This window comes from Peromyscus maniculatus, chromosome 14 (assembly GCF_049852395.1).
Source record: "Peromyscus maniculatus bairdii isolate BWxNUB_F1_BW_parent chromosome 14, HU_Pman_BW_mat_3.1, whole genome shotgun sequence".
Taxonomy (NCBI): Eukaryota; Metazoa; Chordata; class Mammalia; order Rodentia; family Cricetidae; genus Peromyscus; species Peromyscus maniculatus.
This window is the reverse complement of record NC_134865.1, coordinates 53543858-53562292: the sequence shown is the minus strand read 5'-3', so window position 1 is coordinate 53562292 and position 18435 is coordinate 53543858. Positions and strand designations below refer to the sequence as shown.

Sequence of the window (18435 nt, the reverse complement as noted above, 5' to 3'; positions counted from 1 at the left end):
CAGACTATCCTTCCTAGGATAAGTTGTGTTGTTCTGGAGCTGCTGGATTAGGGGGTCAGTATTCCCTGACCAAGCCATCTTCAAGGCTCTCTAAGCCAGGCTCATTTCAGTCTCCTGCAAGAGTCCCTGTGGTAGCAAAGCAGGCTCCCATCTTATAGACAGAAGACCTACAAATGCTCAATGATTTTGTCCACACAACAAGGTAGGAAAAAAATCTTAAGTAAAACACACATACACACACACACACACACACACACACACACACACACACACACACACACTGCTTGTGCTTTATTGGTATCAAATTGAAGCATATCTTCAGAATGTCAAAGGAACATCAGAGGATCTGAGGACATTTAAACTGTCATTTATTCTCTTTTCCCAGAATCACTGGGAATTGGGTCCCAGTGTCTTCCCCACCACAAATAATCCTCAGAAGAATGATAGTTCCAGCTAGCTCTCTAACCAGATCTGCTACCCACCACTGTTGTTCTATGAAGTTCCAGGAGAAGCCAAACGTGAAAATCCAGGTCCCTGCTGCAACCACATGACCATGTGACTGAATGAGGTCCGTGACCACATGACCGAATGAGGCTCAAGTGAATACTTGGAATGGAGTATCTTTAAAAAAAAACTTACTTTTATTTATAACTGACACTCCACTGTGTTGATACCCAGAAACAGACAACAATCACTACAACCTTGTGTTCTGAATTCAGGGCAATCAGCATCTAGAAGGTCAGTCTTGGGGCACAGCATTCCTCTATGACAGGGATGTCAATAGTGTGGGTTTCCTGCATCATACTGAACACCCCTAAAGGATAAAGAATGAGAAAGTTAATAGAACACTTCCTCCCTTTCTCCCTACCCCCATTTTCTCCCCCTCTCTCTAGTCTCCATCTTCATAAATACTTTTAAATTTTTCCTAATGAGGCAAAAGAAGGGATGGCAGATGCCTTGTTCATTGTGGAAGGATTCTGGGTCATTTCCATTAGGCAGGTCATTTACTTGAAGCCAAAAGGAATGCTACTGTTACCATGTGACACCAACGGAATGTGCTGCCTGCCTGACTTACTTCCTACTAACCAGGATCTACTGACAGGATCTAAAGTGACTCCTCCCCACCATGATCCCAATCTTCCTCCCTTCCTCCCTTCCTTCTTCTTGGCTGCCTTTGCCCACTGGTCCTTGTCCTCCTGGTTCCCTTTCTCTCTCACCTATAAGAACAACTGTGACCAAGGAGACAAGAAAGGCTAAGAGCATTTTTTAATAAGACAGCACAATCCACCATAGTCCTGTCTAAGGCCACCAAGGCAGGACGGGGCTGCATGTGCCAAGAGTGATGGGGATGGTTATTAAAGGCTGTGTTCCAGGTGAACCACAAAACTGCCCACCTAGTCGACACTCTCTCTCTTGTTGTCCCTACAGGAAAACCATAAGGGTTAAAATAGTAGATGAGGAGGAATACGAAAGGCAAGAGAATTTCTTCATTGCCCTTGGTGAACCGAAATGGATGGAACGTGGAATATCAGGTGTGAGATTCTTTAAAGTCAAAACAACAACCAAGCAAAGGCAAAGAAAAAAGAGAGAAATTTAAACAAACAAGGAAACAATACAAAAGAAAAAAATGACTCTATTTTTGCCCCCCACCTTTTGTCCCCTTCTCCTCCTTCTCCTATTGACAGAAATTTTTATTCTTTTCCCTCCTGTATTCTCACTCCCACCCTGTTTCGGTGTCATCTCTGCCTTCTTAGCCATAGTTTATTTCCATATTCCTCCTTCCCCACCTTCTGGGCAATACTGCAGCCTCAACTCCTCGTTGCCCTGATGAGTTATTTCTGTGTTGTGCTCTAATTCCCCAGTTATCCAATTGTTGCTGTCCCCTGCACTCTCCCTATTCTCTGCCCCCATACGATAGCTTGTCAATGTGAAAACTCCTTGGTGGGTGGGGAGGAGAAGAAAAAGAAAGGAATGTGATGTATTGCATGCTTGTGCCCCTTCCTTACCACCTCTCGATCGAGCTGGGATTGGCAATGGTGGGGGGTCCTGGAGGAAGGGTGGGACCCGTGCTGCCATAATGCTTTGACCATTTTCTGCTGCACTCCTCAACCTCTATTGAATGCTTGGCAGGCTGTTCACTTGCAGAGTGGCCCACAGGCCTCTCTGCTCTTCCCGGAGGTAAGTGCATTATCTGGCTATTCTCAGTTGGGTAGACCATGGCATGGGGAGGTATACCAGTTGGCCATGGTCTCCGAGCGCTCTCTGGGAGAGAGCTGGCTTTCTGAAGTAGCCCTGCAACATGGAATCCCAAGCTCTCCTTTCTCCCTTTGACATCTCATCACTCCATCCTACCTTTCTTCATAGACTAAAGTAAGGTGCCTTATGTGGGCTACTTTGGAATAATGAAAATGGAAAATGGAAAATTTGTAAGGGAAAGTAAGTCATTGTAGGTTCAACTGTTCCCTGAAGGCCCTAGAAAAGAATGGATTTTGGGTAAGTCCAGAATATTTATTTGTGATTATCAAAGAAAGGAATTCTAAATGGAGTAGTGGTTTGGATCACTGAGACACTAAAGATAGTCAGTGGACAGCTCATGGATACCTGCCTTTGCTTAGCATCTGCAAGTGAAGACAATGCTCAGACCCCAAGGAACTTCTCATCTCTGACTAGAGAAGTAGACTCTCTCCTCATTTTCTCAGGATATAAAGCTCAACATCCCAGCCAATGGCTCATCTTTAAGAGACTGACACTGGCATTGTTGCAACCAAGGAAAACAGAAGGGATGCTTTCTTTACTTAATGAAAATGATCAGACGCCACCACTTTGAAAATGTTGGAGGAATAAGTATGGGAATGTGAAAACATCTGTTCATCTAGGAGGGGTGACCATTTTCTTCGGTGGTTTCACATTCAACTGACAGATCGAAGAGAGCAAGGTCAACAGCGGCACTATCAAAGCACTCCTACAGGTCTTCTCCTCAAATGTGATGGTCAATTATCATCATCTACCGGAACTGTCTGCAGAACTCACCAGTTCTGTGCCAGCACTGGTTTGGACACATCTAGCATTCAAGGGGCAAAGCAAGCTCAATCTTCCATTGCCTACTGAGTAAGGTATTCCCACCACCCTGACCACCAGAGAGTGCCAGAAGAAAGAGAATTTCATTCCATTGCCTCCTACACTATCCCAGCCTCTCTTCCAGCTCCCACTTTCCAGAATATCCTCAGAAACTGTCTCAGCACCTGCCCTACCTCATTCCCATAACATCCCCTTTGTGCACTGACCGCACACCTTTACAACTGGCTGGACACAAAAGATACTCAAGACCTGTGTAAAACCGTTTCACCAAGGGGAAAAGGAAAGCAGCTCCCTGGATGGAACAGGGCATCTGAAAGGAAGGCAGAGGCTCCAGGCAGGAGGAAGAGATTAGAAACCCACCCACATCTTTATTTCACCATTAAAACCAACTATTTTCTGCCTCCCTTTGAGTCCCCTACTGAACAGGAGCACAAAAAGTGTCCTAAGTTATAGACCTGGCTGAATGCAAACACTTGTGGCTGCCCCCCTTTCAAGGTTGCCTTTGGCACTAAATTATTTAACCAAGAAGATTCCAGAAAAAAAAAAACTTGTGAAGCCTAGGCCTGGGGAAGGTAAGGAGACAAGGATTTCAGAAAACTATTTGTGTGATATGCCCCCAGATTTTCCCAAAGACCAAGGTGCCAAGATGGAAGTTGTCAGTAAGAAATATGTGGGTTTCCCAGCCTCCTGCCCTATGGTCTCGGCCCTAGACTCTGGGGAATTAATTTTTAGTTTCTTCAGTTCTTCCCTGATATTGGCATCAGATCATGGGGTGAAAGGTTATAAAACCCAATTGTCTAGATCCAGAGTCAAATGAAAATCCATTCTGATTTGCAGGGTGCCCTACTGTTTTCAGAGTGAGAGTCAGCACAGTGGAAATTGCTTTTCATTATCACCACTGTCTAGGAGAGACTTAGGCATTCAGACGGGCATCATCTCTTGCATGGTCAAAATGACAATAGAATTTTAAAAAAAGATGACTGGACTTGAAATAGGAGACTCTATTCTGAGCAAATACAACAGCCTTCAGAGGTGATATTAAAAGTTCTGCATGATCTGTGGTAGAGGGGAGAAGAGCATGAGAGGAAACATAATTGCTCTGGTGTGGAGTAAGCCGCAGAGTGTGAAAGTGGACTTCTGTGAGCAAGGATGAGCTGCTTCATCAGGGCTATTGGGTCAGTGCTTGACCATAGGAAGTCTCCCGTGGGGCCTGTTTCTTTCTCTTCTTTCTACATCCAGGGACACACTTTGTCAAGTGCTCTCAACCCAAAAGTTCCCTTCAGTATCTTCTTTCCTAATTCTCTCAGGGGTATCTGAGCAGGGATAAATAACTCTCACCTGATTCTGAGGTTCAATAACCAGGAAAGCAAGGAAAACACCCTGGTAGTAACAAGTCACTCAACATTGACCTCCGTGGATCTCACAGATGCATCCGGTACTCCTTAGTAAGAAACCTCAGATTCATGAAGAAAAGAAGCAGAGAATGTATGACTTGCTTGGCTGGGTCACTGATGTTTTGGGATCTTCAGCCTCCATCTGAATTCTAGTGCCTGAAGTGTTCTTCCTGCAGACCCATGGAAGGAACAAAATAAACTACCTACCTTGCTGCCCATGTCAATGTAATGAGAATATCCACCAGCCAACTAATTACCTTCATGGTGTAAATGGAAACAGCTAGAAATAATCAACTGTTGCTCAGCTACTTACACACCATGTCGGTTCTGAGTCCACCATATCTTCAGTGGCTGTGAATGTAGAGTGATGGGTCTCAGGCATGAGCTGCATTTCCTGAGGCACTGAAAAAAAAACAATTTGCAGATATCTCAGTATGAACCCACATACTCTCTTTCCTTGTCAGTCTCTACAAGGAATAGGTAGCAAAATGTTTCCAGTTCCAATAAGAGTCAAGGAGCGAGAGGTATACAATTACACACACAATCAGGATGAAAATGTGATGTGAAATTCACAGGGATTCCTTTTTAATTTGTGCATTTTAAAGCCCAGGAAAGTTTAGCATCGACTAAACTCTTATTCTATGTGATGAGTCTCTCATTCATTGGGAGAATCTGTCACATTACCTTTGAGACGAGAAAGTTTAGCATGAGGAAAAAAGAAGTTAGAGGCGTCCTGTGTTGTATATGTTCTTTGTCTCATAGACTCTGTCCCGCAGTCCATGCAGAGACCTTGCTTTTATCATCTCCCATTCTCATACAAGTTTTGATCTGACAGAGTCCCTCTGTTCCAGAGTACCTGAAATCCAGAGTTCACCTACCCTTTCTGAACAAAAAGACTATCAATTGCCAAAATAGTAAACAACAAGCCTTTATTGAACATTACTAAGTGCAGGGACAAGACTAGACAGGGTATACGAAATAGGAGTCCATGACTCTGACCTCCAAGATATATAGCTATAAATCATTCAGGGACCACAGTCTAGAGGATGCATCTTTTCCTTCTAGCATTCTTTTAGGGAAAATCAAAGCACTGACCATAACGGTAGCTGAGATATCATTTGTGACTGTGAAAACCTTATGGGCACTGGGAGGCAGAGCATGATCTGATTGCAAGGCTAGGCCTGGGAATGATAGACGGGAATACCATCCCACTCTTGCATACTGCTCTCTGGAGCTCACCTTCAAGCCCTACACTCTTCTTGCCCTCAACAGGCCAGCTACTCTGGCAGGGTTGCAAACCACACACATGTTCATGATCACTAGACAGAATCCCAGTGATCACCGAAGTGTCTCTTTCACCCACTTGGCCCCCTCATCCTCACGCCTCCATCTTCAGCACCCAGGTTTTCAGGGAAGGTGTGGGGGCAACTTCCTTGCAGCTGCTCAGCAGGCGTTTCAGCTTCTCACACTTCTTGCTGCTGCTCTTGCTGCGCATGCTCAAATGCTGCTGTTTGCATGTGTTCTTGACCTCTCACTTACTAAGCCCACTGCTTCCTTGTGCTGCCAGGAACCACAAAGCCTGGGGACACTTTCAAGATGGGACCTTAATGTTCTTTCCTTTTCTTTCTCCCTCTTCCCTGTTATTCATTTGCAAACAGCGCTCCTGTTATCTCCAGGTAAGAGGCGTCTGTCTTTTCCCTCTTTTCTATTCTCACCAGTGCCATTACTTGGTTTAAGATCAATGTCCATTATGTCACTTCACAGGAACTACAGGGTCAAGATAACCTGACAGTCTCCCAATGACTGAGAGACTCCTCACATAAAGTAATTGTGCGGAAGTAGATAATTCCTCAAGCATCGTTTTTTCATCGGTGAACATGGGAAAATGCATAGTTAGTCGTTAAAATAAAACTTACCGAGAAGACAGTAGGTCATAGACTTCCCTGCATCTCGGCTCATCTGCCTTTTATGTTGTGGGAGAGGAGGTGGTCAGAGTTAGGACCAGAATCTCTGATAGGATTGACATTGAACTCAAAAGGAAAGGCTGACCCCAGGGACCCAGGGAGAAATAACCAAGAGCTGCTGAGAACAGGAAAGGCAGTTGGTTTAAAAAAAAAAATTACAGACTTTTACTGATGCTGGAGAATTTCTAACTCATCACAGATGAGATCTTAATTGCTAGATTTGGACTCATTTGTCATTTATCTTTAAAGTTACATATGCTCCAAACAGTGAAACTATGTGTGGAATCAGGGCTCTAGATAAGAAAGACATTTATAGATTTTACATTGGCGAGATTCTCTTTCAGAATTTAGATCCTATGTAGGACGTGGACCCACTTTGGAAGTGTGCCGGCATGAGTGGAAGCGTGCCGGCATGAGTGGAAGCCCTTCACAAATAGCATCCAACCCCAGGATGGGAAAGGAAAGCAGCCCTCCACATCTGACAGCACCGTACTCGATTGCAGATGGAGTGGGCTCCACAGACAGTTTCAATGTGTTTTAAAAGGACATCTTCCATTTCGTCTGTTCTTTAAACACACACCCACACAAAATAAGGCCATTTAAGAGACAAAAGATCTTACAGAGTGCACTGGTGTTCCAAGTCACCTACAGGCCACCTCTTGGGCTTAAGAAGAGGCAGTAGGTGGTGGAGTAAGATCATTTGCCTCTTTTGAGCCTTAAGCAAAAAGTGCACAGAGTTCATATGTTTTACTTTTGTGCAAACATCACTACAGCCTCTTTCTTCATCTTCTCATTTGTTTTTATGCCAGCAGGAAAAGGGCCAGCTCCAGCCCTATGCTCTGCATTCTCCTCCTGGGGTGTTGGTCTTTCTTTTCTCCTCTGCTCGTACTACCCCACACGAATATGTTCAGGCTTCTCTGTTCCAGTTCTTGCCTTCACTACCTAACACACATATGTGGTTTAAGTTTCATTATACTTTTAACAAGATTTCAAACACCAGTAGAAATATAAAATACAGAGGGAATGTCCCATACCTATCTGTAAACCTCTGATTTAGGAAACCTGGGTTAGGTTTTAAATCTACCAGAAATCTCAAGTTTTGATTTTGATCTTCCTGAGAGGACAGGACAACGTCATGAACAGTGCCTGGCGGTGAGAGTAGATGTGTTCATCCCAGGCTATTCCACCAAGTTCAAGGGCCTTAGAGTGAGAGCCCTGGACACACCACTGCTTCTTTGTGGGGACGTCTGCAGAGCATTCACAGTCTATCTTTGTAGCCTGGGAAGCTCCTCATTCTTCCAATATTTGTCCAATCTTCCATCTTATTTATATTCAACCTCCTTCCCCACCTCTCTCCCTTTCTAGTCCTAGAAATGAGAGTTTGTTTAGTCAGCCTGCCTGTCAAGATCACCTCTCCTTTATTCTTTTCACTTGAAATTCTGAGGAGCAATCAGAATCATTATCATTTGTCTTTTAAGTTTGGGGCTTGAAGAAATTAACTTAACTTGAACTTAAAGTTATGACCATTATATAAAAATTAGACAATGGGTAGGATAGGTGCCAAGACACTAAGTCAGGGTTTATAGAAAGGTATGTGGGTCAGTGAACAGAAATATACAGAGTGCTTCTGTGGGACTGCAGGTGAGTTGGCAATAGGGGGTTGGTTATTTGTCAAAGGGAATTTTGCAAAAGGCTAGATAGAAAAAGTGACTGTCACCACAGGGGTGGACAGGTCAGTAGGTGGATCAATAATATGCCAGATGGATATAGTGCTAGATTGATAGCTAGACAAGGGGTGAGACAGGTACACTTATGTGTCACTGGAGAGCTTATTATATTGGTATAAAGTTCTTGTGGCACATGTAGAGTGTGACATGAGGGAACTGGGGAGGGAGGAGCAGAATAACACTGTCACTGCTGAGACAAGCCATGTTATATGATGCCAAAGCCAGAGTGAAGAGGAAAAAGCTCCTCGTTCTTTAAGGAGTCTGTCTTTTCTAAGAGCTTTTCCCCCAGACTGCCTTGCAGTTCAGTTTCCAGAGCCGTTGTCCTTGTAAATACCCCCAGCACATTCAGACTCCCAGAGTTGCCTTCAGAATAAATTCATCAGAGACCCATATAAAATGAAGTGAGGCTGCTAGAAGATACCATCCAGCTTGGATATATATATGAACAGGGAATAATATATATATGAACAGGGAATAATTATATATATATATATATATATATATATATATATATATATATATATATATATGAACGGGAAATAATTGAGTGCTCAGCCACAAACAAGGCATGTATAGCACCCCTCTAAGTCTCAGAGGACATTGTGGAAGAGGAGCAGGAAGAAAGCAAGAGCCGGAGGACGTGAAGAGGGGCTACCGAATGTCATCTCCTTGACACAGTGCAGCCAGTTTAATCATGAACTCAATGCAACTGCACTCACCTACACGGAGCCTGCACAAGAATGGACCTGTCAACAGCCAACCACAGAAGGGAAAAGCACTCGAGAGGACCCTCCCAACCTTCAACCCCAGTGACCATGATAGATTCTTGGAAGTAGGGAGCCACTGACATCAACTGAGTAACCACTGGTGAGCCCACAAGCCTGCTAGAGAGTTCCAAACCCACCCTTATGCAGATGGCCCAGGTTAAACTCACTGGGTCTCAAAATAAAACTTAAATGTGTGACGATGGAAAGGGGACTTGTAAGGTTGGGAGAGGCTTGACAGGGATGATAGAGAAGGAGGGAAGGGGTCCAGAGCAATCAGAGTGCGTTACCTGTGAGAGAAAATGTCAGAGCACAAATGTAACGGCCAAAAAAGACCTAGATCTTCACAAACCAGCAGAGCTACGATGGTGCAGCACCAGGGACAGCTCCCAGGCATTGTGGGGAGCCCCTGCTCATTCGTTGGTTGTAGAAACTCTGAGTCCAACAGCAAGCTCAGACACTGGAGCCTGCCCCCCATCACCTGTCCTCATCCAGGTTAACTAAGGAAACGTTTATATACATAAGTCTCTCTACTTAATAAAACCCGTCCTTACACCGTAGCCTTTTCTAGGAGTTGCTTTCATCAAAACCCCAAGAACCCAAGTTTTCTGCCTCTCGCTTCACTAATTCCTCCGCTACAGAAATAAAAAAAAAGACTTCCTTGGCCTCTGACCCATTTTGTCCTTGGGATTATCCAAGGACGAGAGGATTCCCATGGGAGATTGACTGTGTTTGCAATGGAAGCAATTAAGGAGCTGAATAAAAGAACTAATTGCATGTGAGAGTGCCGACTTGGATGGGGAGATGTGTAAATGAGCTCTGAAAGAAACAGGCTGCCAAGAGCGATTTTCTAATCAAAGGGGAATAAAAAGATTCAATCTCTATTTCACTCTAATCCAGAAAACATGTCTTCATGGTGAAGTGGCTGGAGGATGGACTTACCAGCTGAAGTGGAAAAAACTGTTTAACTGTTCAGCATGAGAAGGGACCATTGGTAAAAGATGCAAGATGCAAGCAAAAGACTCAGAGAACGCTTACAAAGAAAATAAAGGGAGAACTTTGATTTATTTTTGCTTTGAATGTTTTTTTTTAATTCTAGAAGAAATGATCCTGCCCTGTATAGAAATCCTGGGAGGTCTGTCATCAGAACATCATGAAGTTTCTTGGAAATTGTCCAAGTTTCTCCTAGTGAAGATGCCATTCGCCTGTGCAAAATGGAGATATCTCTGCAAATATCTCCCTTTCTCTTTCATAGATGGGGCAGTGCCAACAATGTTGAAAAAAAAAGATGCTAATGGGGGCAGTAGGCAGTGCATTTGGACCCATGCATCTTCCAGAACTCTTACATGAAGCAGTGGACAACCGGTTCCAGCATCTCAAAATAGTTAAAGACCATGATACTTGCCTTTTCTTCCCAGCTCTGCAGACACTCTCCAAATGGCTTGGGAGCTTCATTTGGTACCATTCACTGGGAATTCTTTGGGTCAGACTCCCTACTTGGGAATAAAACAAAAGGAGAAATGCTCATCTCGGGCCTACTACAAGCATGTTCCAGGTCTGATCGCAGAGTGTTCAGCCCTCAGCAGAAAGGGAAATTAGGAATACCCAGTCCCTGTTCTCGAGAGGTCTTCGCTTTGCACCCACCGCCCATGTCCCTGAGCTATGACGTCCTGGAAGGTGGAAAGGGCGCTAAAGCCAATCTGATTTTTCTTTTGTTGCAGAGGTGACAGACAGGAAGCTGACTGTGGAGGAAGAGGAGGCCAAGAGAATAGCAGAGATGGGAAAGCCAGTATTGGGTGAACACCCCAAACTAGAGGTCATCATTGAAGAGTCCTATGAGTTCAAGGTCAGACCATCAGTGAGGTGTAATGAAATAATAGCTAACTAAGGTGGGGAACTGAAAAATATGAGGCTGTTTCTAATTTCACCACTGAGGATGTGAACTAGAAACTGAACAAATCACTCATCCACCCCAGGTCTCAGTTTCCCCTTTTATACCATGTAACAGGTAGAGCTGGTTATTTGTATGCTAGGGATACAATAGGAAAACACTATATAAAATATGAAGTAAGTAGGGGAGGGAACCTTGGTGTGTCACCACAACTATATGTTTTAAAGACACTAAAACTGCAGGACAAGATCTACTGACATCTTACATTTCAAGCCAGGTGGAGTGGGCCAAGCCTTTAAGCCCAGGCACGTGTGAGGCTGAAGCTGGTATATCTCTGTGAGTTCAAGGCCAGCCTGGTCTATATAGAGAACTCCATGACAACCAGAGCTACATAATAAAGAGACCCTGTCTCAAAAAGACCACAAAAAAAAAACCCTCTACAGTTACATTCCTCTGGACAGCCAGTGTCAGAATTCACAACCAAAGGAAAGGGAACTAGGGGGATCGCCCAAGAAGATATCATCCAAGGACAACTCATGAAACATTTTTAGAATTCCTGCAGTTCAGGAGAGGCCTCATTGGTTTTGAGAATTCTAACCTCATGATTCCAAGTTTTTCTCTCCATGACAGAGTACAGTGGATAAGCTAATCAAGAAGACAAACCTGGCGTTGGTTGTGGGGACCCATTCCTGGAGGGACCAGTTCATGGAAGCCATCACTGTCAGTGCAGGTAAGAGGGCCCTCAAGATGGTCTTCCTAAGAGTACAGACAACCCCCAAGAAAGAAGATCATGCCCCCCTTAGTGGCTAATCACTTTCAAGAACAGCTCTTCAGTGGGGTCTTCCCAGCTCTGGTCTGAGATGTTTACCTATTCCAACAGTTAACTAAAAGAGAGCCATGACATCTGGCTTCAAATCCTGATTCTGCTATGTGAACTAGTGCACATGTCCTCTCTATCTCCAATGTTTTCTGCCTTTCTCAGAAGTGCAAGTACAAAATACACACGCATGAAATTCTAGTTTCTATCATGCCTTATCTTCTCACTAGTTTGCATCTCCTTTCCTGTAAAATGGGAAACAATTCTGGTTTAGAGACTGGATGTTAAGAGTTAGCAAAATGCTTTGCATTGACCCACTGACAAATCTCCGCCCTGGATGATTTCTTTGACAGTTACAGGATGACCCCACCATACTGTCCCCAGCCTAGGCAGAAGTCCTGGATACCTGAGGGTGTGTTGGAATGAGGATAGACAGGGTCTCCCAACCGCCCCTGTCTTGTCTCTCAGCGACACTATAGTTCTCTTGAACTGACAGGCACTACTGGCCTTGTCTTTTTCCATGAGCTTTTGTTGTCATAGCAACCCACAGGGTCACATCCCTAAGGTCCCAGAGCCAGAGCAAAAGCTCAGCCAGGAAGAGAGGCTGGCTACTGCTGCTCTCCTGCCTTCACATCCATCCTGCTGTGTCCCTCCTGATGGCCTGACTGTGCCCCTCAAGAGACAACAAAAGCAATGTAGGCCACATAGTCTACCTCTCTTCTCAAAGGAGGGAACTGAAGTTCAAAAACCATAGGTAAAGTACCCCAGGCTAAGATTTCCTTCATTTAAAATTGGAATTAGAGCCCAGATTTCTGGCTTCTGTTCTTTCCAAAGCCAAAGCATTTAAAGTTACCCTTGAAGGGGCACAAGTACCTCTCAGCACATTCTCTCTGGGGCCACTGAAGGGGCACATGTACCCCCATATTTCCTAGCAAAGACTGTCAGAGACCATCCATGCTCTGTTCTGTGGGATAGCTGAGGAAGGGTACTGCCTCCATGATCTAGAACCACAGCCATCTCTCCGGGGATAGAATGCCAGGGATAGAATGGCAGATTTATGGTTGTCATTGCTGTAGACAGGTTAGAAAACTTGAGAGGAACCCCATCAGTACACGGCGAAGAGTGATCAAACACACAGCCAATTTTGTTTTCTTTCCCTAGAAAATCAAATACAACCTGCCCTGCCTCCTTCCTCCCTCCCCTTTGTCCTCCTGTTCTCCTACTCTGCCTCTTGACCTCATCCTCTCTTCTTTTTCTTTAGTCCACAGCTTGCTCAATTTCTCCCATGTTCACTTAGCACTCTGCATTTAAACTGACCAGTGACCACATGGCCAATTTGTTTCCCATTTCCCCAGTGTTTAACTGGTGCCCACACCCTGTTCCTCACTTGTTGTCCAGAGAGAGCTGAATCCCCATCCTGGCCCAGGATGCCTGCAATGTGGGTTGGATTTGACTTTTTCATGAATGAAGATCTGATCTCACTTCTCTGTCTCAAGCCTGTTTATCTTACCTCCAGCAGGGGATGAGGATGAGGATGAATCGGGAGAGGAGAGGCTGCCTTCCTGCTTTGACTATGTTATGCACTTCCTGACAGTCTTCTGGAAGGTGCTTTTTGCCTGTGTGCCCCCCACGGAGTACTGCCACGGCTGGGCCTGCTTTGTGGTCTCCATCCTCATCATCGGCATGCTCACCGCCATCATCGGGGACCTAGCCTCTCACTTCGGCTGCACAATTGGGCTCAAAGATTCAGTCACAGCTGTTGTATTTGTGGCATTCGGCACCTCTGTGCCAGGTGAGAGTGAGAGGTACTTAAGTTTGCAAAGAGGATATCCCCTGGTTCAAATGACCCCCACACTCTGCCTCATCTCAGATCTGAAGCAACAGGCACTGTGGGTGATAACCAGTTCACATGTTCAATCCCTGCCCTGCTCACCAAAACCTTACTAGACAGAAAAACTGAGTTCTACCAAGGATATGGTACTGACCAAGTAAGTGGCCCAATTTCTTAGCCTTTATATTGTATCAATAGGAGACAAGCAATGCAATTAAATGCATATAATGATGTTCTTCCATTTGCCTCTGGCAGCCTCTGAGAGATTAAATATTAGTCTGCTTATAAATGTCCCTATAGAAATGCCCACAATCCTTCTTGGCCTCCCCTGCTCCTGTGGTCATCTATGAGGGCAAAATGTCTCCTGTCAGAACAGGCATAAGAACCTTAGTCGAGATTTGTCCTTTTGTGTGAGGAATTACAGGCTCTTTATTTTCTTCTAAATATCCAAAGGCAAACAGCAGTAGGCATTCATTAATTCATTTAGTAGACTAATATTTACTGAGTTCCCGTGATGTCTGATACAGTGCTGTGGTAGCTGCACATCTATTATGCAAGTCAAGGCAAACATGTTTCCTTCTCAGCCCTCAGCTAAAAATCTAGCAAAGGAAACTAGACTCAAATGATTTTTTTAAAAAAAAATCTTAATGATATCTATGAAGTAAAGGTGTCAAACAGGGAGCCTTGGTTAAGCTGGGTCAGAGCAGGTCTTATGGGAACCAGGACTGAATGACAAGCATTGGGTAGCAGGTACAGCGTGGCTATATTAGTCCAGCCTCCCTACTTAATTCAATCTGGGTCTCTATGTCATCTGAACTCTGAACTTTTGCCAGCTTCAAGTACTTGGGCTGAATCTCACCAGGCAGGAGTCTGCAGGGTGAACCAAGAACAACCTTGGTTGTAGCAAAGAAACATTTTTCGGGAGATCAATTACACCTATTAATTTCTTCAGCATGGCCATAAGAGAAGTCCCAAGAAAAAAGCTTAAAGAAGGAAGGATTCATTTTGCTCACAGTTTCAGGGGTGTTAATACAACTTGGCAGGGAAGGTAACATGATGGAGGAAAGCAATTCACATCATGGTTGACAAGAACCAGAGAATGAGAAAGTAGGAAAAGGCCCACGGCAAGCTATAAGCTCCAAGAAATGTCTCCCAGTCAGCCACTTCCCACAACTAGGTCCCTCCTACCTTTCACGACCTCCTAATAACACTGTCGTATTGTGACTTCATCAATGAATTCCTCCATTCCTTGAGATCTAATAGTCTCTGGAAACTTCATCACAGATGCACCCAGAGGTGTGCCCTACCAATTCCGCTGGGTGAGTCTCCGTCTAACCAAGTTGGAACTCAGAATGAATCATCACACTATATCTACACCACACTCCAGGAATTCTTCCTTCTAAAAGCCCAGCACAGACCAGGGTGGGGGGAGAGATGCATTAGTGATGCCAGAAGTCTGGCTATTATGGAAATGAATCTGTTGGTAAGAAATCAGATGATGCCGGGAGCTTTGCCCTGTGGTCACTATTCTCCAGGCCTTGATGTACCTAAACTAACAGAGGGAAAGGAGCAGATGTGTGGGGCAAAACATGTGGGAAAAAACAATGGAGGACAAGGCCAAATCACAAGGTCATAGGCAAGCTGGGGCAAGAAGCTTTCTCTGGGAGATCCAAGAAAATTGACAACAGTGAAATATCAGTGGGTAGGGAGATAGTTTGGGGCATTTCCAAGGCCTGGAAATTGGTCCAGAAAGCACCTGACAATGTTGGGGCTTTCAAGAGGATATGCTTTGGTCCATGCCTCTGGTATCATGGCTTTTCTTAAAGCTCTTTGGGAATGAGAGCTTGTTATGGACAGGGCCCTCTCCATGTGGATTCTAGGGTTAAGTCTCTAGCTAACTTAAGTGACCTTGTGTAGGCATCTTGATCCTGATTCTCCTGAGTGCATGAGCATTGCTCAGTCACTTTCAGGGTTAAGTGAGCAAATATCCCACATGACAGTTACGACCAATCCTCTATTTAAGCTGCTTCCCTGGATGCGAAAGTTCCCTGAGCAGATGTTATGAAATGACTGAGTCTTCTTGGCTAAAAACACAGTCAACAGGGAATGATATGTCCGCTTGGTAAATATTGGGACAGGAATAACTCTTGGGATGCTTCAGCTACATACAGATGAGGAACAGGAGACCCAGACCCATAAGTAGATATGCCCAAGGCTATTCAACTCATAAGTGACCCCTTTGCCCATGCTGTCAAGCTGCCGATGAGGGCTACTCAAAGACAAGCCCTGCACATCCCAGCCTCCCACAGCTCTGTCCCATTTGTCTCTGTCCTTTTCCAGATACATTTGCCAGCAAAGCGGCTGCCCTGCAGGATGTGTATGCAGATGCCTCCATTGGCAACGTCACCGGCAGTAACGCTGTCAACGTCTTCCTGGGGATTGGCTTGGCCTGGTCCGTGGCCGCCATCTACTGGGCCATGCAGGGACAGGAGTTCCATGTGTCCGCTGGCACTCTAGCCTTCTCGGTCACTCTTTTCACCATCTTTGCATTTGTCTGCCTCAGTGTGCTCTTGTACCGTCGGCGGCCCCACCTGGGCGGGGAGCTCGGAGGTCCCCGTGGCTGCAAGCTTGCCACGACGTGGCTCTTCGTGAGCCTGTGGCTCCTCTACATACTCTTTGCCACACTGGAGGCTTATTGCTACATCAAGGGGTTCTGAACGGCCAGAGCAAGACCTCCACAGGGCAGGCCCAGGACTTCTCCTGAGAGAAGGGCGCTTCCTCACCAACCTTTCCAGGTTGAGCAGCCCTGGAGAAGCAGCATCAGGACCCCCAGCCCTATGAGGGCTCCTGACCTAGGCCCTGGCACTTGCACAGTAAGGGCAAAATCCAATGGAATGGAGGAGACACCCCCTGTCCAAAGTATTTAATTAAAAACAAACCAACAACAGCAACAAATCCACCTCTTACCCCCCCCCCATCCTCCACTCATGTCCCCGGGCCTTCTCTTGTGTATCCCACCACCCGACTATTCCCTTGACTCTAGTTCCCTGAGGAACAGGGCTTCCCCCTGTCTCCAGCGACATGCATCAAGACTCCCTCATTCATCTGTCAGGGTGTGAGAAGGAGCTGTCTCCGCATGGCTGATTCGGGGTGCTCTTTTCTTTGAGTTGTTATTGTGATCACTTTCACCTTCCTGTCTTGTCTTTTCCTTCTGAAGTTAGTGACAAAGGGCCCCCGAAGGAATGCCAGGTCTGAGCTCTGAGTGACAGACAGAGGCATGGGCTTGCTGACACACCCCCTCCTGCTCTCACAAAGCCACAGCCGTCCCTTGGCTCCAACTCAGGGTGCAGGAGGAGTTTCGTCTGCTTTGCGCTGAGACCACACCCGAACTACAGAGCAATCACACTCTTCTCTGTGGAGGTCACGCTACTGCTCTGTGTGGTGTGCCAGCATCTCTGTGTGTGCTCTCCCACAGAGAGACTTGCCAGGTTGAGGCTTGGGGATAGACATAAGAGTGCTCCATGCTGACCAAGGGCAGCTGGAGAAACGAAAGGGAAACCCCTCTCCAATGTTTTTGGGGTTTGTGTGTGAGACGGGGGAGAAGAAGGTATCTGACTGGGGAGGTCTGTAAAGGAGCAGATCATATGTAGAGTGTCAGTGTTTCTGGGGAATGCCAGCATTACCACCCCTCCCTCACTAATGTGCCATACTCAGAAGGCTCAGCAGATTGCCTGGGGTGATGTGAGAATTTAGAGGCTTGTAAGAGAACTGGGGTCTCCTTCCTCCTCCCCTGGCCTTCAGGCCACTTTCGAAGCATGTTCACAAGATAGGAACTGGAATCTCTCATTTCCCCATGTTCCTGCTTGTTTTTTAAACCTCAGAGAGTCCTCTCCCCAGCCTGTAGGGTATTTCTTATACCCCCTCCCTCCCTAGGAATCCAAGTCATCACATTCCCAAGGAGCCTGGGCTCATAGAAAATGAGGACTGACACACTGACACCCTGGCCTCCCAGACCTTTTCCTGATGTATTTGAGAAGAACTGGCTTACACACACACACACACACACACACACACACACACACACACACTACAAAACTGCCCACGGGTCTTGAGGCTTTCTGCATTGACATAAATACATTTTCTAAGAGAGAAAAATGAAATTAAAACAACACCTGTTTAATTTTAAACACATTTTTTAAGAAAAAAATAAAAAGGAAAACTATGTTCGTGTCCTAAGCTATGTTGACAGTTGCTGGTGGAAATGCTGGGTTGGTTTAAAAAAAATAAATAAATAAAAGCAAAAGGTCTACTTATATGTCTCTATACACACAGCCTGCTTCTCCCCATGTTTCTTCAATGAATGGTCCAGGGGCCATCTTAGGAATCTGCTGAAGCAGATGTAATTGAATTGAAGATGTCATCTCCCATCATACTCAAGTGTTAATGTGCTAAACATAGGAAAAAAAAAAAGTTCAGGGAAATGCTACCTGTCACGGCCCAGACTTAAAGAAGCTGGAAGACATAGGTAATAGGAATCATGTTGGTGAAGGCGAGGGAGCATCTGTACCAGCAGAGCACAGCAGGGCAGGACCTTGGCTAGGAAGCCACAGTTAGCCAGAGCTCCACACACAGACTCGGGATCAGCATTCATTTGCTCATCACGCGTTCAAAACTCCTGCAGTGAACACCTTCCATGTACTCAGTGACACTCTGGTGACACAAAGAAGACTCAGTTCTTGACCACAAAAAAAGTCGCGATCAAGGAGATGAATTTTTTTTTGGTTTCATTTTTTTATTAAAAAAATTTTGTATTCATTTTACATACCAATCAAAGATCCCCCTCTTCCCTCCTCCCACCCCTCCAGCCTCCCCCTCTCAATCAACCCCCCATTCCTTCCTACAAGAAGGTAAGGCCTCCCATGGGGAGGTATACTAAATAAAAAATGTTTTAATACAGTGTTTTGGAGTT

At 45.3% G+C, this 18435-nt stretch overlaps 1 protein-coding gene across 8 annotated transcripts in view; it reads left to right on the top strand.

Moving 5' to 3' along the window:
* Positions 1–17769, top strand: part of Slc8a3 (solute carrier family 8 member A3) — a 137213-nt gene extending 119444 nt beyond the window's left edge. For 2 of the 8 annotated variants that reach the window (XM_006973085.4, XM_076550975.1), the window contains 6 exons: positions 1429–1532; positions 6131–6148; positions 10649–10773; positions 11449–11548; positions 13152–13427; positions 15807–17769. In XM_006973085.4, the coding sequence (XP_006973147.1) occupies positions 1429–1532; positions 6131–6148; positions 10649–10773; positions 11449–11548; positions 13152–13427; positions 15807–16183 (1000 nt within the window). In that variant the 3' untranslated portion in view covers positions 16184–17769. The remainder of the gene's footprint in view (positions 1–1428; positions 1533–6130; positions 6149–10648; positions 10774–11448; positions 11549–13151; positions 13428–15806) is intronic. The other 6 variants (XM_015991921.3, XM_076550974.1, XM_015991922.3 and 3 more) reach the window with 5 other exon arrangements.
* The last annotated feature ends 666 nt before the right edge of the window (positions 17770–18435 follow it).